Source organism: Mytilus edulis, chromosome 9, assembly GCF_963676685.1.
Source record: "Mytilus edulis chromosome 9, xbMytEdul2.2, whole genome shotgun sequence".
Classification (NCBI taxonomy): Eukaryota; Metazoa; Mollusca; class Bivalvia; order Mytilida; family Mytilidae; genus Mytilus; species Mytilus edulis.
In genome coordinates, this window is record NC_092352.1 from 54,689,430 (window position 1) to 54,714,027 (window position 24,598).

Consider the following 24,598-nt stretch of genomic DNA (forward strand, 5'->3'; position numbering starts at 1 on the left):
AACTTTTATAAGATTTTTTGGCCTATCATCAGGGAAGAAAACTGTCGACAAAAGCTTCAAAAAACAAGAACAACAGTTGCATTTTAAAAATGTCGGTAATATGAAAATGGTCTATTATTCACGTGAAACACTTCAGCAACCCTTAAATCAGGAATTCTCAATGAAATATTTATTTTCAACCATAATTAAGAGACAAAACTAAAACTGATAATCTTTTTGTTTTTCTACATAGACTACAAAGAACTGATGTAAGCACAGGGTATTTTTGTAAGGTGTTACTACAGACAATTTCTAACAAGGTTAATGTTATCAGAAAAGGCAAATAGGGTGACATTCATAACAGCTGGTATAAGCGTACCTAGTTTGTTATTAGGTATTACTGCATAATTGACCTTAATCGTGTTAAACTATATTATATGACTGGATTGAAATGTTTAAATCCCTTAAAACCGACAAAGATACTAAGAAAAGAAATCGGTTCAGAAAAATACGACTTAGCTTTCAATACTTAAACCAATACAAAAATATTCATTCCCACCGAAAAAAAATCGGAATATAAAAAAAATGTCATTAAAGTAATATTTTACTCGGGGAAATGTATCGTTTTAGTCGTTTAAATATATTATTAGTACTTTAACAATGTGCATGGAATCATTGACAAAATTCTCAAATAGCAAATTATTTTATTGAAAATAACTAATTGAACGATTTTAATTGATATGTACTTAGTTTACCTATCGAGTTGTCAATATCATGCAAAATTTGCAAAGCAATTAATATGAAACCATTAGGGTTCTCCCTACTTTTGTTTTCTTCATACCAAATTTTCTTTTGTCTATTAAAAAACATAAAACCTTTTAATGAATGAAAGATAACGTATTTGGTCAAAGAAATAGAAATAAATACGATATTTCATTCTGAAATAGTGCATCTTAATTCCAGTAAAATGTATTTCCCTGGTTTTCTACGGAACATGTTTGTTGAAATAAGTGATACTGCTATTGGTGTTTTAATCAGCAGCCATGGATGTCGGCTCTCCGAAGTCCTGAGTGTACGAACTTTTGTCCTTGCTTGGAAGTTACGCGGCTGTTTCTAAGACTGACTAACAATACATTTGATCAAAGCTATCTTAAGCAAGAACACAGACCGTGCAATTCTAGTTTTTCTTCTGTATATCAAGATTTAACTTACCGTCAGCATCTACTTCGTTAATCATATCTTGAAGTTCTGCTTCCGTTGGATTTTGACCTAGAGAGCGCATGACTGTGCCCAGTTCACTTGTCGTGATGGTTCCATCGCCATCTTTATCAAATAACGAGAATGCTTCTTTAAATTCTGCAAAAATATAAAAAAAAAATAAAGAATTAATACAGTGCAATGCTTTTTTGTTATATCTGTATATTATTTTTTTTATTCACCCATATTTTTCAGTGGCAGACCAAACCCTTCATCCCGGACACCCATTTACAGGTCCTGCTTATTGTATTGTTTGTTATTTTTTTGTTGCCCTGATAATGCATGATATATTTGCCACTGGACACAAGTTAATCAACTAACAATTGAAAATCTATATTGTTATGAACTTTACTTTTTAAAAGGGGTTATGATATATAAAAAAACAGCAGGCGATTACTGATTTCTATGTGAATGTCATGTTAAAAAAATATTTGTAAGAGCCTCGCTTTGATGTATGAAAATAACCAGCACTGTAGAAATGATAAGACGGATGTAATTAATGTTATACTGACAAGAATTTCCTTCATCTTTTCATTTGTATTCTTTTTATCTAATTATAAATGTTTTAACTACGTAAAAAGCACAAATGCATTTCCTGTCAATCAACTAAGTGAGGGAAACATAAACGGGATATGAAAATTTGTTAAAAAAGGTTCAGTTTTATATTCAGTTTTATAACCAGTAAGTCTTACTCAAATAGGAATGCTTTATTTAAATTTGCCTTTCAGAAAGGTGTTTTGAACATGGACAACGTTGAAAGAGGATTGTAAAAAAATATATCTATTAATTTCCTTAAAGGTTACAATGGAATTTTAGCGTTTATTTTATGTGTATTTGTGAATTCTATGTTAGCTAGAGGTAAAGGAAAAGTTCGGGAACTCACAAAACATGTTTAACCCCTCTTTTTATCGCATGTTTGCGCATGTCCCGTCAGGAACCTCTAAACTTTGTTAGTCTTGTGGGTTTTTTTTTTCTTTAAATATTGTTCTATTTATATGTTTCGGAGTTGAGTGTGAACCAGCTGAAACCCAAACATTTGTACTAGATTTTCTCAAAGCGTTGAACACCTATTCAAAAAACTATACCAAATTCAGTTTGAACTAATTGATATCTTTAATGAACCAAATGTTACAGAAACAAGGAACTTATCATTAGAATAATCGTTCCCGTGTTTATTTTGTATTTGTTTCTACCAAAAGTATATTTTCACATTTAATAGAGTTGTAAAATCTATATGTCTGGATAATATATGAGTTATAGATTTCTCAAAATGACCGAAAATTCCATTGGGAGACATTATATTGCTCAAGTGTAATTATACGTTTTCTGTCAATCATATGTATATGTTTACATTCACCATTGTTTTTGAAATCACTATAAGAAAACATTTTGTTTCTCATAGAAATTTATGTTTATAGCTTCCACAAAATGTCGTGCCGAAATTTAGACTCAATTCATTCATTTCTAAAAAAAAATATGTAATAAAAATGTGTATTCCAAGGAAATTAGTGGAAGTGGTAAGATTATTCTAGCGTTAAGTTATCGAATGTTTCTGTGTATATAATATATTCATTAACAATGCATTTTTTTGTTTTGTTTTTTGTTTGATCAAATAAATTGAATTGATATTTCAATGAAAGAAGATCGAATACACTTGACATTTTTTAAATAAAAGCCTTTTGAAAGGAATCTGAATTTTGGTCTTCTAAAATTTACTCAATTCAACAACAAATGAAAGTAAATGAATAAAAATCAATTACTTTGTATAGTCCAACTAAAAACTGCTAGCTCTGTGCAATTTAGAAAAGTATTTGTACAGTAATGATAAACAATAATGGAGATCAAGATTGAAACGTAGACTTCTGGGAATTCCAACGTTCAAGCAACCGCGTCTCGCGAGACTTGTCATTTTCTACAATTACGTTTTTTTTTTCGAGATTTCACTTGGTTTTATTTGATTATCTGCTTTTACTTTATATCTACGTCATTAATCAGATACCTCGGAAATGAATTATATTTACTTTCAGAGAGCAATTGAATGATTAAGTGAACACAAAGGTGTATAATTCTTGTCTACCAGATATATCTGGTGGTGATGTAGGTACAGTGAATGTGACCTCCATTGTATCCTCAAAAGGTGAATATATCTTGTTTCTTTTAGCTTGCAGATCATATTTAGTTGAAAACATTTAACATTCGGTCGTCAGTTCAAGATAAAAGGACTCTGAAACTTCGATAGAACATCACATCAAAATCATCAGCATATTGAAGCCAAAGGAATTCAGTGACATATAACCTAGCGTAATTTTGAACAAAAATTTGTGAAAAATGTATTGCCTTTGCAAATGAATTTCACAAATGTTAAGCACATTTTCCCCAATAAATTTTTTGATAACAAGGTCGTCCGAAAACATCGAGGTAAATGGTATAAATGGCATCAATTTATGATGAAAACCGATGATCAAATACAAAATATCATTGTCCTATAAATACAGCAAACGATGCATGAGAAGAGGTTCAGATAGCTTAAATTGTTGCTATCCCTCAATACGCTTCCATAGAATAGTTCTAGGTTGTAGGATATTATTATCATTTATAATATTAACTTCTAGCAACACAAATCATTGTTTTAAGATTGAATTAATAATCGGAGGATTTGAGCAAAAAGGATAGCTCTCAACATCAGACCATACACTTGGCGATGATAACAATGTCTATGACAAAATTAATTGCATGCATTGCAAGCATGTAATGTTATGCAATTAACTTAAACTTAATAAACGCAAATAAATGCAACTGGTTTTCAAAAGTCATAACTCGATTGAGAAAAATCAAATACGGTTAACAAACTATAACCGAGGGAAACACATCAACTGTCAGAGGAAAACAAAGGAACAACAGGAACACTGAAGTGCAACAAAAACAAACGCCAACTACATAGAAACTATGGTTCTGCGTATGGTGTTATTCAGTGAAGAAATGTTCCACTCGTATTTATATAATAAAGCTAACCTGCTACTTGTTCTTCTGTTAATGCTATCACCTGGTCTGCGTTCTGAAACGAGATTAACAAGGTTAGTGTAAGAATAGGTGAAATATAAAGTAAAATCACAAAAATACTGAACTCCAAGGAAAATTCAAAAAGGAATGTCCCAATCAAATGGCAAAATCAAAAGTTCAAACACATCAAACGAATGGATCAAATATTTTATTGTTGTTGATTCATGGTCTGTTTCCTTTTATAGCAATGGCGTTGACAGTTTTTTTTTATAGTTTGAATGTTCTTTTTGGTATCTTTCTCCTCTTGTTTAAATGCATAAATAGCCATACACAATTTTAACATATACTTTTTTCAGGAATTATCCTATTCCGAATTTCCCCGACCATCATCCCAAATGGCCTCCATTATGACAACCTACCTATTGTATTTAATGTGAACTTGTTCTCGTCCTGAATGTGCATGAAATATTTGCACTGGACGATAAGCAAACAACAATCAATTAACCTTATTCCGAATGTCTACCTGATCTGGTCCGATTTTGATGTTTTTTAAAAGCGGTCACATAATTTAGTAGACATTTTTCTTAATCTCATCATTTAGATTTTTGTAGTGATAATTCAATTAGAAGAATTAAAAAGAATTTTTGAAAAACAAGCAATTATTCCGTCTAATTTACCAATATCTCAAAAATCTTTAATAATAGCAATGTTTCTTATCACTGGAGAACTGGATATATACATGGATGAAATAGAAATATTCAGGACAAGAGTACCCCCTGAGATAAATTCTTGTGTTTCTTATTAGTGCAATTCCTGGTTATGGTATGACAGACATACGTTGACATGACCGATTAAATATCTACGTAAAATAAAAAGGATAGACATTCATGACGGTTCATTTTTGAAATAAGAACGATAGCTTCAATTGTAAAAAAAACAAGATTGCATTCGAATTTCATTTGGTCGTGATAAATACATTCCACAGAAATATGATTTCAAACGGCATTTACAAAACTCTTTGTCGTTATATCATGTACAAGTAAATTTGAAACCAATATTTAATGGATTATAATGTCATCTGATTACAAATTTGTTATTGTCATATCGCTTTGAAAATTCAATCTGCAACATGATTAAGAAAACAAAACATCAAAGAACATTTTTTCTAAATATTAATTCAGACTTGTAGAAACGGGGTGAACACATGTAAGTATCACGATCCTTTACAACAGACTCATTAGCCGATCAGCATGACATTCTGTCTAAATGAAATCATATATCATTTACTGTATAACAACTCTAGATTAGCCGACTAGGAAAGGCATGACTCGACTTTTTTTTTTATAAAGTCTAGTTGGTCAAGTGATCTAGTGCACTTGACACAGTGCAGGAGGGGTTCTCAGGAACTCGGAGTAACCTGGGTTCTGAGGAAAGGACACACAAACTTTGCTTACACACATTTAGATGAAACTTACAATAACGCATATTCATTTCATATACTCATGTGATATTTAGTAATTTCCAAAATTATTTCAGTTATAAATACATGATTAAGTAAGTAAAAGTTCTCTATCTGCTTTATAATTCAGAATCTGTATTCGGTATATACTAAAGTATAGGTTTCTCCGAGTTATTGTATGCATTATAAGTGAGAGGTTAAGCTAGCTATAAAACTAGGTTTTGTCTACAATTTTCAACATAAGCAAATGACATAAGGATATGAAAGTTGTTTTCCATTCGTTAGATGTGTTTGAGCTTTTGATTTTACCATGTTATAAAAGACTTTGGTTTGAAATTATTTTGGAGTTCGGTATTTTATGCTATTTTACTTTTTTATAACGTATTATACATTGATTGATAACTATAATTTGGAATTTGTCAAACATTTAAAAATTAATACTACAAAAGGTCTTGAAATCATTTACAGTCATGATGAAACATCAACATACAAGAACAATTTAAGGAGGTAGACCTAGGTTAAGGGAAATAACTCTTAAAATCATCAATACGTTTGTGTCAACCATTATCAAAAATATATTCTAAGCTTCTAGGTTACATAGATTATTTTCAATCTGTTTCAGGCAAATGCTTAAATTACATTGATGAACTTGACTTTTACAAACGCTTAACTGATTTAAAGAGTTATCTCCCTGAACCAAGGTCTGCCCCCTTAATTGCACATAACGCCGGTTTCTACATCAATAACCAAAATTTCAAAAAGGGGGTATATTTTTTTTCCTGAGCAAATATTCTATCCTTAATTTGATGAAAAAATATTCTGTTCAAGCAGAGGACTTAAACATATCCTGAATCTAAAATTAAATGGTTGTTCCCTAATACGCCGGGTTTAATAAGTGTAACTGTTGTTATCATTAGTTTGCCAGTTAATTTGTCCATGGAAGTGTTTGACTATAAGATTAAAGAGCGTTGAAAGATACAAAAAGGGACAGTCAAACTGAAAGTCGAAAATAAACTGACACTGCCTTGCGAAATAAGAAAAAGACCAGCAGAAAAACAAAAGTACTAAAACACAATATAGAAAACTAAATATTGTGCAACACGGACGCCACCAAAACCGGGGGTGATCTCAGGTGCTGCAGATTGGTTAAGCAGATCCTGTTCCAGACCACAATTACACAAAATATATACATGTATGCTTATCATAATAGTAATGAAATTTGTATTGATAACTGAACTCTGTAGATTTAAAAACAATAAAAACAAAAACAATAATGGCAAAAATTTTTGTTCAAAGCATTCCAGTTTGCCTAAATGCATTTATACAATCAGTCAACAAAATCGAAAATAAAGCACACAAAAGAAGTTAGATTGCTTTTAACCCATTGCTGTATATGTTAAAGTAGACTAAAGTTTTAACTTTTTACAAAAAATTATAAAGCCAAAATTATTAAGCACAATTCTCAAATCTCTTTGAATTTTGTCGTTTCATGTATTTCACATAAGATGTATTACTTAGTATAAAGATGCATAAACAAGTCATGTAACACTTCATACCATTCGTCTTAAAGTACTTAATATAAAAAAAGAATTTAGATAAGATGTTATATATCTACGGTTATAAAAGATATGCAAACGTTCATGATCCTCTATGTTAAACTTAGCTAGAACTTACATGTTTAATACAAATATATATTACAGTGTGCTAATCCGTTCCAATATCACAAGTTAACTTACAATTTTAAGGTAGACTATATCGTCCATATGAGCTTTGTTTTTCTGTTTAGCTTTCTTCATGGCTGTATCGTAAATGAAGTTCTATACTAATACTAGTGTTTATGACAATCTTGATAAAGAGGAATGTTTGTCTGTCGTAGAAGATAATGATTCATAGTAGTCTGTTTTTAGGAGCCAAAAGATGTACGAGGAAGTAAATTGCACTAGACATGATTAAGGTGTGATTCTTATCAATAAATAGTACATTAAACACGGATATTGGCACTCAGTACAAAACATGAGCATCTACCTTTCATACTCATCAAAGTACTTAGTAATTACAAAAAATGCAAGTCCACGTGAGACTACTTAAAGTATAAATGAAAGAAGGTGTGGGTCAGTGCGTCGCTAAGACACGAACAAAACAACACAATAAAAGAGAAATAAAGAAAAGTACAAGTACAATAGTATTAGTCAATGTGAACTCGTTTGAGTGTGGAAAGGTCACAATCTAACTCTATAACGGCGGGAGTTTCAATTTAAAACAATATTATCTAATTTGTGTGTTTTCGTATTTTGTACTAGGTCAACAGTTATTTCTCATGGTTGCAAATTATCGTTTCTTGAACTGGACGAACAAGTAATGGTCTTTACAACATTGACAAAAATTTACAAAAATGTACAAAACCAATAAAATTTTCACATATCATTTGTATATAAAGGGAAAAAATGTGAAAGGCAACTAAACAGAAAACACGTGTATACATCCGCAGGAGTCAATATGTCATCCTTCGAAAAAAAAACCGTGTTACATGAAAATAGACAAGAAAGGAAACCGTTCAAGAACTTTGAATTTGGCTATAATGATAAACTTGACAACCGTTTTCTCTCTTAATCAATTTGTATAGTACATTCTATAATTTCATCTCTGTTTCTGATTCATTTTATTAACTATGTCGATTATCGATTACATTTTTTTCCCTGACCCCTGTACGAAAGGTTGATAAACTCGCATCATTCACTAATGTATGCTTAAATAATACAACATTAATTTTTTTGCACTTACCTTAATCTTACTATAATTAATCATCTATTTACAAATGAAATTATAGACAATTTGTTTGCTCCCTTTTCAAACAATTTAAGTAAACAATGCTATGAATTAATACCCCGATCCGCGGTCTATCAATTTCATTTTTTTTTAAATCAACCTGAATTTATTTAAGTTTAACACTTTTGAAGTTCATGATAATTTCATTTGCATGAACTCAATAATAAATCGTAATCGTATGAGGATTTTCTTAACTGATAGGAAAAGTGCAAATAAAGTAAAATCACGAAAATACTGATCCCCGATACAAAACGGAAAGTCCCTAATTAAATGGCAAAATCAAATGATAAAATACATCAATCGAATGGACAACAACTGTCATATTCCTGACTTGGTAAAGGCACGTGCACTTAAGCATATTTTTTGTATCCCACCCCCAATTTCAATCGATTTCACCTTATTTTTAGTTGTTTTAGTTGCTCTTACCGAGTACTAGAATGAAGAATTTTAGGCCATGTCAAACATTGATTTCCGTTCTGATATATGCAAACGTTATGCAACAGTGTAATCATGTAACATTGGCACAAACCTTAATCTCTCTATAATGAATTATTTGTTTACAAATGAAATTATGGTTCATTTTTGTGTAAGCTGTCTTTGCATAAAACTAAAGCAAACCAATTTATGAATTAAAATTGCCGGTTTTTTTTTATTTAAAATTTTTTGACATAAAAAAATATCTTTTTAAGTACATGAATAGTCTTCAAAAGTTTATTGACATGAACTCAATGATGGACAAAAAATGCAACATAAATACATTAAACATTTTTTTAAATACATGAATACCGGGTTTTCTCAGATTTCATTAATTTATCTCAATAATTTATTTCAATATGATTTTCAGAACATTGCTGACATATGTGATAAAAAAGTGGAATTCCGTTAAAGCCTATGAAAAACAGACATTTGAACGAAAAACAAAAAAATCATTCTTTCGCTGATGGTTTAAGATTGACGTCCACAATGATCTCTGAAAACTTTGGACAAATGGTGATCGCAAATCGTAGTCCCGAACATGTTAATGTATATTCAAAATCTAGTGTTAGTTAAAGCCAATCAAAGATATGTGACTATAAATGTGATTTACCAGACGTGACACAATTTGTCTTTATAAGGCTTACCAATGGCACTTTATTAGAAAAATTGGAAGGCCATATCAATTCGCCGTTTCAGAATCTAATGCATTCTGGGTAAATATTTTTAAAAGCGTACCCCAAAACATTGTGATTGGTTTAGAATGTTCTAAACAATTGAAGATCATTGAAATCCATCCAATAAAGTAACGTTATTTTCATTTTGGTGTACGAACAATGAGATTGCACATAGTCATTTAGATTCTGAAAAGGCGAATTACAAAATTGAAAAGCATTGAAAACTAAAATTACCATATGAAATTTGAAATTGCGGAACATAAACCCGAGGTACTATGAAGATTTTATTTTTTTTTTTCAAAAAAAATATTTGTATTAAATAAAACGTATTCTTGCTCGCAGTAATCCATTCATAAACTTCACTCAATCTTTTTGTACCTTTGTTTGGCGCGGATAATAACCGCCAACTGATTTATTTGACATGTTATTTAGTCCATATCTGTGATCATGCGTTCTGACGTGTAATGTATGCTTACGTAAAAGAAAAGTACCATTATGTTACATTTGCACTTATCTTAATCTCTCTTTAATTTATCTACCATTTACAAATTTTATTATGAAATATGATTTGCTGTCTTTGCAAACAATTAAAGATGATCAATTTTTGGATTAAATTTCCGTTTTTTGTTATTTTCAAATTTCCAAACCTTTATTACGTCAAAAATAACATTTTTGAACTACATAAATATTATTTCAAAGTTTAATGACATGAACCCAATAATTAATCTAAATTTGATTTAAGACAAATTGCTGACACATGTAATAAACAAAGTGCAATGCCTTGAAAGTTGGTAGTTTTGTAATTGTACTTTTAACTCCACATTTTTCTCCATATTGCACCGATTATAATCTCCCTTTATTTGCTCTTATTTGAACGAGAACCGGAATGTCCTTCAGCAGGGAAAGTTACCTGTCGAATAATTATATACCGGAGTCAAAAGTCATTTGTTCGAAAATAGCAAATTACGATGTTACATTTTCCTGAGCTTAAAATTCATATTTCATATAAAAGGGAAGGAGATGTGGTATGATTGCCAATGAGACAGCTATCCATCAAATTTCATATGATTTAGATGTAGACAATTAAAGGCAACCATACGACCTTCAACAATGAGAAATCTTTTTACCGTATAGTCGGATGTAAAATGTTTGAGAGTTTAATATTGCAATTTTTTTAAGGGTCTTTCGATTAAGAAATTTTCTCGAAGTTTGGTATTTTTGTTATTTTACTTTTTCGACTTGAAAAAAAAATGTATAATTAAAAAAAAAACCGAAGTGCTTGATTTATTACAAAACAATTTATGAAAAACATGTATGACATACATGAATCAACAACCACTGAACCACGGACTTCTGACTACGAATGTGACGGGGCTAAACATGTTTGTGAGCGTACAGGGGTGTAACAGCACAAAACAAATATAAAATGTAAACATTAGTTTAAAAAAGCTTTACTCAGGTAGGTCTGAAATATAACTGTCGTAATAATTTGGATTGTATATCTATCTGTATATACTATTTAGATTTCTTGCAAGTCATTATGTCAGACTAAACATCTGGGATATGCTTCCCCCTGTAGATTCTAGAATATTAATTATCATGCATTATCTTCTTTTCTTGAAAAGAAACGCGATAACTTTGTTAAAAACTCAAAAGCCTTGAACTAAGTTTCGATATTTTTTTCAGTTGAAGATGACCTATGGCTAATATATCTTAATGGTATTTGTTTGCGTAATTTTATCGAACTTTGAATTCATTACATATCGTAATTACAAGAATACCAAGTGTTAATGATATAACAATATAGAAAAAGTAACAGTTAATTTTCGGTTAGGAGAGTCATCACTCCGCGTCACCTTATTCCGTTACTGTTGGTTAAAAATTGTCCAACAGGGATGTGATATACTTGGTCACTATCTAATTAAACCTTTCAAACAAGCAGATCATGTTGGATTGTTTTACGGTTCCTGCCATTATTTCAAATTAAACAAATTTGTATGCCAAAGCAGACGTCAAGATTGTCAAAAAACAGTTCATAACGAGTGTCGAATGGTAAAATACCTCGATATTGATTGAAATCACAACAGATATGAAAAAAGTAAAATCACAAAAACTCCGAGGAAAATTCGAAAAGGAAAGTCTCTTATTTCTTTAGTTACATCTTCTGACATCAGACTCGGACTTCTCTTGAACTGAATTTTAATGTGCGTATTACTTTTCTGCATTCATTTGGCTAGAGGTATAGGGGGAGGGTTGAGATCTCACAAACATGTCTAACCCCGCCGCTTTTTTGCGCCTGTCCTAAGTCAGGAGCCTCTGGCCTCTGTTAGTCTTGTACTATTTTAAATTTAAGTTTCTTGTGTATCATTTGGAGTTTAGTGTGGCGTTTATTATCACTGAACTAGTATATTTGTTCAAAAACTCACACTGTGTTACCGAACACTTATTCTTATAGGAGTTATCCCCCGGAGAGGTCTTGAAGTCCTTGGGAATTTTGAAGGAAATTGAGGTCAAGGTCAGAGGTCAAGGTCATGTTATAAATTTTAAATTTTTCTTGTTATCGTTATTCAAAAGAAACTGTTACAGTAAATGATATAATGTGTTTGCCAAATAACTGTTTACAATAAGGCGCAACTTCAACCTATTTAAGTCGAAGAGTTTTGGTTAACCCTTATAGGAGTTTTCTCCCCTTATGTATTTGAAATCAGTATTTCTCCACAACCATACAAGTGATTGACCTGGGGTCTTTTGATTTGAGATCACTGACCTGTGACCTCAAAATTGAGGTCAAGGTCAAAGGTCAATTTGATGTTCTTGATTTTGACCGTTGGTAAAAATTCTTTCTAGTTCATTATAAAACAATTAAGTCTACTGCATAAACTTATTAATCTTTTTTTTATATATCAGTCTGATTTATCCCATTACATCAACACGGAGTGACATTTTCTAACATCGTTTTTCAATTTCATTCTTGTTATCGAGGTGGAAAGACCTTCAGTTGTTCTCTGAAGAATTGGTTTTTAATCTTATTTGCTTTTTGATTCATTTTTTTAACTGTCCCTTTTCAAAATGGTCGATGAACTCGAATTATTGACAACTGTTTCAAATTTGTTCACCAATTTGTAATAACATCTGTTCTTCTGGGTATTAATTTACATTATTAATTTCAGTCATATTTACAGAGTTTATGCATTTCGAAATGAATAGACTACTTTGAAATGAAATCAACTTACACCACACTCTCAAATGATATAAATGTCTCAAGAAACAAATACTGACAATATTCATAAAGGATATAAGCACATAAAAAATATTTTATTAACCTTGATGAGAGTTCAATTTACGAAATGTGTATTAGAAAAAAAAGTTAAAGAGGTATTTTTTATTATTTAGTTATATCACCTTCTAGACCGACAATTTTATTTCTACCCGCTGACTTGAATCAGATTCATCTGTCACAAATGACTATTGACGTAAACGTCATTTTATATATTTACATTAGATCTGAAATTATGGAGCGTTATACTAAGGTATTGTGAAGATTTCCGAATTATATGTACTTATTTATAAATAAATTCTAGCGTATTTCGACATTCCGCTCGAAGAAGGAATATACAAGTTCCATCACATTCGACAATTAAGTACTTATTTTTAAGCCTGAACATTGTTTATGCAACATGTCATTTCAGGCCAAATCGAATTGCGATTATGCTTTCTGAAGTGTAATGATCTGTAATATATGCTTACGTAATCCAACAGTGTGATCATGTAACATGTGCACTTATCTTAAACTTTCTGTAATTTATCATTTGTTCACAAATGAAATTATGAGCATTTGTTTGCTGTCTTTGAAAACAATTAAAGTGAATCATTTTATGTATTAAAACTTCCGTTTGCTTTCTTTGAATTCGAAAACTTTTTTTTACATCAAAATTAACATCTTTGAAGTACATGAAAATTTCTCAAAACTTAATGACTAAACTGTATTATTGAATTAAATTTGATTTTCAGAACGTTGCTGACACTTGTGATAACCAAAGTACATAGCATTAAAGCCTGTAAAAATTTAAATGAATGCGACACATTCGCTAAGATAATTCAAGTGTGTCCAACATTCAGTTATCAGTTACTCTATATATCAGATCATATCATGCTTTTTTTTCGACAATTTTGGTATTTCTTGTTTAGCGCGCAAAATAACAGAAAATTGGGTTTGTATCATGTTTATGTGAAGTGTCAGTTTAAACCGAAACGAACTGTGATTATACGTCTGAAAGTGTTATTTATCAAAGATTGGCATAAAAAACCATGTATATCGATTTTTCTTCCGCTGATGGTTTTAAATTGACGTCAACTATGGTCAATTCTTTTAAAGGAAACCTGGGACGACTAGTAAATACAAATCATAGTCTATAAAATATATAGGTATATTCAGATGACAGTGTTGGTTTAAACCTATCGAGGATACCTGACTATAAATTTGATACACCAGATGTGGCGGGTTTCATGTGCATAAAGCAAAGCAATAGAGCATCAAAAATCAAAGTCCTAAATGTGTGCCAAGTGCAGTTATAAAGAAAAGGCCTGAGAGGTTTACAGTCGTTCAAAATTCTTGCGTCAATTTTGATAACATACACACCAAGGGAGAAACCTGTTGGAATCACTCGAACTTGAAACGGAATGGAACCTGGTATGTCGAAAGGTTAGGCTTTGCCTAATATGCATGTATTAAACACCATATAAATTAAGGGTTGACCTAGATGAACTAGGGTTTACTGCGTCAAATTTCTTTCTTGAATGATAATCACTTGATGTTTTCACAACCGACAGTACTTTTTGTATTATAGGATAGGTGTGAAAAAAGTAAAATAATAAAGATATCGAACTCAGAGGAAAATTCTAAACGGAAATTCCCAAAGCAAATTGTAAAATCAAAAGCTCAAACACATCAAACGAATGGATAACAACAGTCGTATCCCAGATTTGGTACAGGCATTTTTTAAAATAGAAAATGGTGGATTAAATCTCATTTCATATGAACTCAATTTAGAAAGTTTCAGCATCCAAAATCTTTTAAAATCGACCTTAGGTGATTCGGTCATTCATCAGAATCTAAAGTTATAGCTAATTACTAAGACAATGGCCGTAAAAAATATTCTACTCCGATTATCGTTTTCCCAGTTGATCGATCATATCGGAAGAAAATAAATCCGATTGTCGGCAATGATTTTCGATTACTTTTAGATGAGTACACGCACTGAAGGATTAGGGTTATCTGGAAATTCCTTTAATTCATTAAAGTATCATTTATCCATTTTGAAACCAGTTGCATTGTAGGTTTTAGGTATAAATAATAAGAATTTACCACGAAATACCAGGAATTGAATTAATATTATGTTGCTTTTATTTTTACAATAGAATATCTTGGAATTAATAAACACTGAACAATAGGTTAGTTAGGTATTTTTTTAATAAAACTGAATGACATTGTTTACTTATTTGCAAGGATTTTAATGGCTGCTGCATTTTCCTGCCCTAAGATAATCTTAGATAGCATATGCATAGTCACATCATATTCATATCATATCATATTCAAGGTTATTCTTCCTTAGATTTTAGGATAGTGTACTGCCTATTTCAATCTTTAGAATCGCTTCTTTAAAATTGTTTCTTTTTGGGTAAATTCAATACTGGATAAACTCTTCTAACTTTGATTAGATATAGGAAGATGTAGTGTGAATGCCAATGAGAAAACTCTCCATCCAAATAACAATTTATAAAAGTAAACCATTATAGGTCAATGTACGGCCTTCAACACGGAGCCTTTGCTCACACCGAACAAAAAGCTATAAAGGGCCCCAAATTTACCAGTGTAATACCATTCAAACGGGAAAACCAACGGTCTAATCTATAAAAAAAAAAACGAGAAACGAGAAACACGTATAAATTACATAAACAAACGACAACTACTGTGCATCAGATTCCTGACTTAGGACAGGTGCAAACATTTGTCCATTTATTGCACTATTATCTAAATGTGCATCCAAGGTAGATCTGAAATATAACTGGCATAACCATTTGGATTGTATACATATCTGTATACTATTCAGACTTTTTGCAAATCATTATGTCAGACTAAACATCTGGGATATGCTTCCCACTGTTGATTCTAGTGTTTAATTATCATGCAGGAAACGTTATCTTTCTTAGTTGGAAAAAAAACCAGATGCATTAAGTTTGATAAAAAAAATCAAAGCCTTGAACTCAGTTCCGATAATTGTCTCAGTTGAAAACGACCTATGCCATATATATCTAAATGGTATATGTTCGTATTATTTGATCGAATTCGGATTTCATCAAACATCTTTAACGCGAGAATAACCAGTGTTAATGATATAAATACATAGATTAGGTATCATAAGAGAATCATTACGCGGCCATCATTCGGTCAGGCTGACAGATACATCACGTAATTAATGGTCATATATTGTCTAACATACGTGTAATATATACTCGGCCATTGTTTAATATCTTCTGTTCTTTCACTTCATCTTTGAACATTTTAAGATTCCTTTATAGATGTAAGAAAGATGTGGTATGACTGCCAATGAGAGAACTCTCCATCCAAGTAACAATTTATAAAAGCAAACCATTATAGGTCAAGGTACAGCCTTCAACACGAAGCCTTGACTCACACCGAACAGCAAGCTATACAAATGACAAGTGTAAAATCCTTCTAGCGGGAAAACCAACGTCACAATCTGTATAACAAAAATGAGAAACATCACTGATTTTTCAGGCTGATACACGTAGTTAAACGCGAGGGAAAGTTATGTCGAAGTAGAACAGATCTAGACGAACATGTTAAACGATGAATCTTATGACATCATTACATTGAGTGAAATAACTCTTGGTTTAGCACTGCTGTAAAAGATATTGAAGCTATGAAAATTGATATCATTTTAGATGTTTGAAATCGATTGCATTGTTTGCCACATGTTGCATGCTAAACTTTGAATATTATGACACAGTAACATTGGGTGAAATCAAATCACTCCTGGTGGAGCATTTCTCAAATGATTATGAGGCTGTGAAAATCTAATCTAAATTTAAAGGTATGAATCGAATTCATTTCACGACAATGTTTTAAAGAACAGTTTAATCATTATGTGACCAAAATATTTAGAGGCCAAACATATGATAGCCAAAAAGCCCTTAACTGAACAGTTTGAGCTGGAGTTTATAAATTTATAAATTTATAAATTATTTCAAATACAATATTTGAGAACCCAAAAGTCCAAAAGGGTTTAAGAAGCTAAGTTAATCTATTTCTGAGAAGAAAATCCTTACTATTTTGAAATATTCCAAGTTTTGTAGACAGTTTATCTATATGTATGACCAAATCCATGATCATGCTAATCAACACAAAAGTGCTGACTCCTGTGCAAGTGACATCCTCATGTATAATTGATATCTCAAAATCACGTTAGTCCGTGCATAACGGTATTGGTAACTAGATCATACCTAAATATAAGTGGTGATGGAACGCATTTGTTTGTACTCAAAATTCGATAATATTATATTCTTTTTCAGTATTTATCAGAATCATGAATATATTCTGACATTATTTTTTCAGTATTTATCAGAATGATGATAACATTATGTGACATTATTTTTCTTCAGTATTACTTTACAGTTATTATATTACATTAGTCTTACAGAATAATACAATTTTTCGAAATATCGCGTTCAAAAGAGTTTACGTGAAGGAAAATAATCAATCTATCAATTTCCATTTGGCAGTAATTATTGGTTATGTAATTATATCATATTTCAAAACTGCACTAGAAACCGACCGTACAGAAGAAAAGGTTATAAAAAAATTAATCAGGTTTGAAAAACAGGACTGCACTAGGTGGATTTGAACAAAAACATGTTGGTCAACTAGTCATTTTTTTTATATTAATAAGACCGTTAGTTTTCTCGTTTGAATTGTTTTACAGTGTCTTATTGGGGCCTTTTATAGCTCACTATGCGGTATGGGCTTTGCTCATTGTTGAAGGCCGTTCGGTGACCTATATTTGTTAATGTCTGTGTCATTTTGGTCTTTTGAAGACAGTTGTCTCATTGGCAATCATACCACATCTTCTTTATTTTGTCTTAGTTATCTTTTTTTTCTAGGTCATGGTATCGTTTGTTGTTTTTTTCTTCAATCCAAGTGTTGTATTTCTATAAGCCCCTAAAGGTGATAACTCCTGTTTAACTGATAGAAAGGAAAATACAAACACTTCTTTTGACCTTAAATATTTATCCCTAATAACTATATTAACTATGTATATGCATTCAGGTATCGCATCTCAAATTTATTCATTTTTAATGTGTTAATATACGTTTTTTGATTGAGTTAAGCCTTCCAATTGATATTTTATCGTGTGTTTCTATGTTGTAATGTTATACTATTGTCTCAGTAAAAAGGAGAAGGTTTGGTTCCACGTTTAATCCCGCTGCAAATGTTTTCACCTGTCCTAAGTCAGGAATCTGTTGTACAGTAGTTGTCGTTTGTTGGTGTAATTTATACGTGTTTCTCGTTTCTCGTTTTTTTTTAAATAGATTAGACCGTTGGTTTCCCGTTTGAATGGTTTTACACTTGTAATTTTGGGGCCCTTTATAGCTTGTTGTTCGGTGTGAGCCAAGGCTCCGTGTTGAAGGTCTTACCTTGACTTATAATGGTTTAATTTTATAAATTTTTATTTGGACGGAGAGTTGTCTTATTGGCACTCATACCACATCTTCCTTTACCTATATAATATGGACCTAAAACAGACCTACATTTGATACAATTCAACATAAAACTGTTTACAAAGCTATGAATTTTCGAAATATTAAGGGTTTTCTACCAAGGAATAGATGACCTTAGTTTGTATATGTCAACATCTTACTATCTACTATATTTAGGTCCTCATTGCTATTCAACTTTGTAGAATATCATGTGTCCTTCTTAACTTTTTTGATTCGAACGTTACTGATGGATCTTTTTTAAATGAAAATGGGTAATCTAATTGTTCGTACATCAAAATGAAAATAACGTTACGTCATTTGTTGAATATTCATTGTTTAGAACGTTTTAAACCTAAACTATTTGTGTGGTGGTGGCCAATTATTATAAATAAGATACGGTATTGGTGGTCATATGAAGTATTCGTTAAAACACAAGGATATTTAGAGCACGGTGCGATATAGAGATTGTTCACCTCTATATTTTGGGTTGTGAAAAGTCAACTCACAAAAATATTGACCTCCGAGGAAAATTCAAAACGAAAAGTCCCTAATCAAATGGCAAATTCAAATAATAAAACACATCAAACGAATGGACAACGACTGTCATATTCCTGACTTGGTACAGGTATTTTCAAATGTAGAAAACGGTGGATTGAACCTAGTTATGTAGCAAATGATATTGAGTTGTCGCATCATTTACATGTATATTCCCTATCTCTTTTATTTCATATGCACGAATTTTATTTTCGCACAAAGAATAACCAAAGAGTTTATATCACTAACAGGTCTATGTATATATACCTAGAATTATATATTAGATTCAGTTGATAAAAAAGGAGTAATTTGTAATTATCTGTGTTGCATTACCTACATTGAATTACGAAAGGAATGTTAATGTTGATAAATACAGTTTCGCTGATTGTAGATATATCTAGTTAAGTATTTTGTTATAAGTAAACAACTAGTAGTAAATTTAGATTTATGCCACCCAGAAATCACAATAGTCCTTTAAAAAGGGTAATCGGTGAATTTCTCTTGATTTTATTTCACGCATGACCAACTCTTTTACAGCCCTTAAAACGTGAATAGAAGCATTCAATACTTATAATTACATGTTTTTTGCTAGTTTACAAAAACACGATGCATTTTATTGTTTAAGATTACATATCATTATGAATCTAACATTTTATAGAGGTTAATTTCAGAATGACGCGAACTTGCAGTGAGCCAATCAAAATAGCGTACTATAATGAAACATAGATGGCTAAATAGTACAAGTTTAATGATTTCGGCAAAATTAATGTTTAGTATGTATCGAAAAATTAAAAAAAAAAAAGGCCATTGCTAACCAAACCAACATTTCAAATTTCAAAATTGATATGAATCATGATCCGTTGATAGATAATATATATCAACAATTTATTGTTGATGTGGTAAGAGGGACGTCAATCATTGAGCTCCTCAATGATTTGTGGATCCTTTGAACTAGAATTATGAAGATCGTTAAAACTTAATAGAAATTATAATTTTTATTGCTGGTTGGTTGGTATGCATTTTGATTATGGTGACACATTTAAACAACATTTTCATTATCTTCTATAAAAGTTTTCTTTACCATTTTAAAACAACACAAAATAAGTTAGTAAAAGGTCCTTCGTTAACGCCTTATATTGAAATCAAGACAATTTACCATAGGAAATGTTTCCCATTATGTAACCAATTTTGTATTTCAAAGGCGTATATAGAAGAACATAACTATATACACCTAAACAGCACAGGATTGTAAGTGCATGATGAATTGTAGTCAAAGTATATCAAGCACCCACTCATACTTACATAATCGAAAACCTGCTGAGTAATGATGTATAAAAGTTTCTTCTTTATCATATCTATTTAATTGATGACGAAATCTGCACCTTTGTCGTATGATTCGGAGTGTATTATACTTTTAGTGTTCAGCCTTTTGTTTTCAACCAGTTCAAACTTCGTCAGATTCCAAAACTCTCCCTTAACAGGTGAATGGCTTATATCGGTACTTCTTTACACGATCTATTAGTACTTAAAATGGATTTTTATGTTTCGGTATCAAAACACATGGGATGAAAAATGAAAATTTGTTTTTCTTTCTCCTTTTTTCCATGATGAACAACATTGCTTCAAAGCAATTTATTTCTCCGCAAAAAATAAGAATGAACTCTGAAATTTATTTGACATAATTATTTTTTTCTACATGCTAGACGTGATGCACTCAGTTGAAATGAATTGATCCTTGACATATTAAATCTTTTTAAAAGAAGATGGATTGAACTTAATTAATTTCTTGTGTATGAATCAAATGAAATTAAGAAAAAAAAACTTTGATATTTGTATGCAAGAATCATTGAACTTGAATTAATTATCGATACTTCAGTATGAGTACCAATATGCAAGTTCATTGAAGTTACATAGATATAAGAAGATGTGGTATGAGTGTCAATGAGACGACTCTTCACCAAAGTCACAATTTGTAAAAGTAAACTATTAGGTCAAAGTACGGCCTTCAATATAGAGCCTTGACTTACATCGAACAGCAAGCTACAATGGGCACGTAAATGACTAGTATAAGTTATCAAAGGTACCAGGATTATAATTTAGTTCGCCATTCATAAAACCATTCAAACAGGAAAATCAACGGTCTAATATATATATAAAAAAAAAGAGAAACTAGAACCAGGTCTTAACCACATCAACAAACAACAAACATTGAACATCCGGACTACGGACGGATGCAAACAAATGCAGCGGGTTTAAACGTTTTAATAGGCACCAACCTTCATCCTAACCTGAAATGGTAGTGTTACATTACACATTACAGCATAGAAAAACAAACTCGCTTTCTAGGCATTAACAAAAAAATGTGCCCATTTGCTTCGAGTTGTGAAAATAGACGACTGCGTGCTACAATCACCTTTAAAATAAATTTTCGAAAGCACAGAGGATGGTGGTCGCCATTTTACATTTTGATTTGAAACATGAACTCATTTTACTCAAAATTGATAAAAGGTTATCATAGATAATTTTTACAATGCTTTAGATAAATATGCAAGGAATTTCAAAGATATTTGCAATTTCATTTACTAGTAATCAGAATACAGTTTGACCCTTGCAACAATAAATTTCAGACCCAAATCCAAAAAATATTGTGAATAACTTACAAATATGATTATTCCTGCTAATTTTGGTTTAAGATTAAAAGGGAAAAGTTTTCATACATTATTCAAAAGTATTATGGCAATACCTCACACGACCCTTTTAAACTATTCTTTCATTCTTTGCCTGGAATGACATTATTCTGCCTAGTAAGACTCCCAATGCATGGTGGACCATGCATGGTTGAGAGTAAAATTTAAATGAAATGGTAAATTCAATTTATTTGTTCATAATTATTTAATTACTAAATTATAATCTTGGTACCATTGATAACTATTATTTTAGTTTCCCAAATACAAATGTATACGAATTCACTGAGAATACGCTTAGGGGAAAACACAGATACAGAATTGCCCTTCTTGCACTGTTCATCTGAAGCCCATCAACGCTTTAGCTAACGTAATGCTCATGTTAAAAAAAAGATCTTAATCGTCATTGAATGCATATGTCAACAATCCAGTTGCCAACTAATAATCATCAAGGAAAGAAATAGGGTAATGCATTAACTGGCCGAAATCGGTTGAAATACTATATAGATTCTAATCACCTATTAACACATATTATATGAATAATATAGAAGTTAATAAGTGAGTGATAAATCATCTCTCCGAACTGATGTTGCTATTCATAGATAAGAGCAATGTGTGTATCTCTCACAAGCAACACACATTAAATACACGAAAATCAAGACAAAGCCTATTTTCTATGCCACTATGTTTTACAAATCCCTAAATGAAACTCAACTGTTAGCTATAGATGGTTCGAATCATCGTCTGTATAAAGGGTATTACAATATACTACCAAGCTGAAGTCAATAGTTACCAACTGGTCAACATGGTCAACATATTTGCTATCGCCCTTTAAGCAAAACTATCACTTAGACGTCTGTATATTTCTTTGATAAAAATCTGCTTACAACATTTGCATACTTGAAGACTCCCAGTTTTATTGTAATATTGACCGATTTCATAGAATTGTAACATTAAGTCATTAGTGAAACGCGAAACAAATACAATAAGAATCTTACTCTTATTCTTATCTAATTCTATTCTTATGTATATAGTGTAGATTATTCAGCTGATACGACATTCACGAGCTTGCAGTTGCAGTTGATATACTAAGAATTGTGATACGTTATCCTTTTGAAGTTTATTAGGTTAATGGGGTAGTAATTTGTCCAAAAACTGTTTTACCTGAAAGGTTCATTCATAGGTATTCACACAATCAGAGTAGAAACTTTTGCAGATTATGCATGTACAAATTACTTTAAAACATTAAAAAGAAGTTATCCGTAAAACAAATTAGGGAATTGCTTACACGTAAGTCAAGATACGGTACTTTGAGCTAGTCGCCAAAAACCTCCAAGTGACAGTCACGATAAAGAACATCAATTAAAGCTATGTTTCGTTGATATGTGGCAATGGCAGATATGTGTGGGGAGATTCTGTGGGGTTGAAACCCCCCTTTTTGACAATTAATGCATTTGAATGGGGACATATTGTTGGACCCCCCCCTTTTTTTTGTTCAAATGGCTGGTTCCAAATATACTTGGGGATGCTGTCCAATATACATCTACAAAAAAAACCACTTCTTTTTCAGAAAAGAAAACAAAAAAAAATTAAATACCGAAGGAATTAAATAAGAGATTAGTTGTTTCAAATGGGAATGCTGTCTGCAAACGTCCCTTTTCTCAAAGAATACAAAAAAAATAAATGTCCGAAGGAATTATTTAAAACAAAACAATTATAATTTTAAGGAATTTAACACCTTACAGAAAAATTAAGAAGAGTCATAAACCTAAACCCTCAATAATCAATAAAAATAATACTATCATATAAAAAAAGAAGATGTGGTATGATTGCCAATGTGACAACTCTCCACAAGAGACCAAATGACACAGAAATTAACAACTATAGGTCACCGAATGGCCTTCAACAATGAGCAATATATTATTCTCTCCATGAAGATTACCATGATACTTGTAACTTTAGTACCAAAAAAACACATAGGCATTGCAAAACAAAACCATTGAATACTTTTGATATGGTCTAACTGTTATTCACAAATAGCATCGCTTAAAATAGTAGATATAAATTAATATATTCTTTAAATAGCTTTACCAGTGATAAAAATAGAAAGCATGGTGACATTAGTTTTGAAGCAAAGATATTATCAAATAATACAAATCAATTTTGATATGCATATTAATTAAAATCATAAATCAACTTACCATAGTTACAAGTTTTTCTGTTCTTGAACTTTTTCCAGTGAAAATTTATGCTATGTATAAAAAAATTCACGATTTTGGAATGATATGATTTTATCTATGTTAATTTTTCTCTCAACCATCAATTAAAATTGTATATTTCAGCGATAAAACATCATTATTTTATGTAAATCCAATCAATTTCGTTTTATACGATTGACATTCGGTTATCTATTTCGGTGCATCACCTTTATTCGTCTCTGATTTAGAGCAGCCGTATATTTGAGTGTTCGTCTGCGATTGTATCATGTTTCGAAACTGACATTATCCAATCATAACATTTCCCCTTAATCACTGTTCTCTATTGATGTAACTATTAACGGAACAATTTTCTACTTGATGGCGATGTCTTACTCGAAGAAACACCTTTAACAATTGTCCTCATTTCATCGCGCGACATTGCATCCGTTTGTGTCAATCACGGAATGGATCAATATCCATTTTCCCCATTCACACCAAACTCGATTAGTTTCGTTCTTGTTTAAAATTCTTCTTCTTCGGCTAATATTAATACTCTGTTATTGAGATAAATTGTCTGTGAGATACTATTTTTGTGGTTTTAATGAATGGTTTTCAGATTTAGCGTTGACAAAGAAATATTATCAGTTTTAAAATTTATGACTTATACTACAAGTGTTAAGTTAACAAATGCTAAATTGAAATGACTTTAAACATAGCCTGATACATATAGCA

The 24,598-nt window shown here is 31.2% G+C and overlaps 1 protein-coding gene across 4 annotated transcripts in view; it reads right to left on the bottom strand.

The window, feature by feature from the left end:
• The window catches only part of LOC139489783 (calmodulin-like), a 41,785-nt gene extending 17,662 nt beyond the window's left edge, over positions 1-24,123 (bottom strand). Inside the window, exons 1-3 of one of the 4 annotated variants that reach the window (XM_071276610.1) lie at positions 23,870-24,123; positions 4,249-4,291; positions 1,192-1,335 (exon numbers count right to left, since the gene is read on the bottom strand). In XM_071276610.1, coding sequence (XP_071132711.1) covers positions 1,192-1,335; positions 4,249-4,291; positions 23,870-23,872 — 190 coding nt within the window. In that variant the 5' untranslated portion in view covers positions 23,873-24,123. Of the gene's footprint in view, positions 1-1,191; positions 1,336-4,248; positions 4,292-7,431; positions 7,593-23,869 lie in introns of those variants that run through there. The other 3 variants (XM_071276608.1, XM_071276609.1, XM_071276607.1) reach the window with 3 other exon arrangements.
• Positions 24,124-24,598: the final 475 nt, after the last annotated feature.